The 478-nt window shown below is 60.7% G+C and overlaps 1 protein-coding gene across 1 annotated transcript in view; it reads right to left on the reverse strand.

The window, feature by feature from the left end:
- LOC104489766 (proline-rich protein 9-like) overlaps positions 1 to 249 on the reverse strand; it is a 660-nt gene extending 411 nt beyond the window's left edge. The window contains exon 1 of the mRNA XM_010131966.1: positions 13 to 249. Coding sequence (XP_010130268.1) covers positions 13 to 249 — 237 coding nt within the window. The remainder of the gene's footprint in view (positions 1 to 12) is intronic.
- Positions 250 to 478: the final 229 nt, after the last annotated feature.

A 478-nucleotide genomic window follows, 5' to 3' on the forward strand; every position in this document is an offset into this window, starting at 1 on the left:
GGCGCCCTCCACGCAGGGTGTGCGCTGGGTGGCACAAGGCTCCACGCACTGGGTGGTGCAGGTCGTGGTGCACTGGGTGGCACAGGGTTCGGCGCAGACCTCCACGCAGGGCGCGGGGCATGGCTTCACACAGACCCCACCACAGGGCTCCACGCACACCGTCTTGCAGGGCTCCACGCACGTGGTGCCCTTCTGCAGGCAGATGGGAGGGGGCAGGCAGGGCTGCTTGCACTGCTGGTTGCAATACATCCTTCCGAGGTGCTGGGGAAGCTAAAGGCGAAGAGAAAAGGAGATACAAAATCAGGACACTCGGCACAGTTCACAGCCTGAACTCTTGAAGCACACAGAGCAGTTAGCGTTGGGCTGAGAAAAGGGCCATTAAAAAAATGGGCCCGGGTGACCTATTTCTGGAGTCAGACACAGGCAGCCAACGGGGCCGGATTGTTCCTTCCTTTCCCAGGAACCTGGGAGCATCACA

This window comes from Buceros rhinoceros, unplaced genomic scaffold, assembly GCF_000710305.1.
Source record: "Buceros rhinoceros silvestris isolate BGI_N320 unplaced genomic scaffold, ASM71030v1 scaffold10442, whole genome shotgun sequence".
Taxonomy (NCBI): Eukaryota; Metazoa; Chordata; class Aves; order Bucerotiformes; family Bucerotidae; genus Buceros; species Buceros rhinoceros.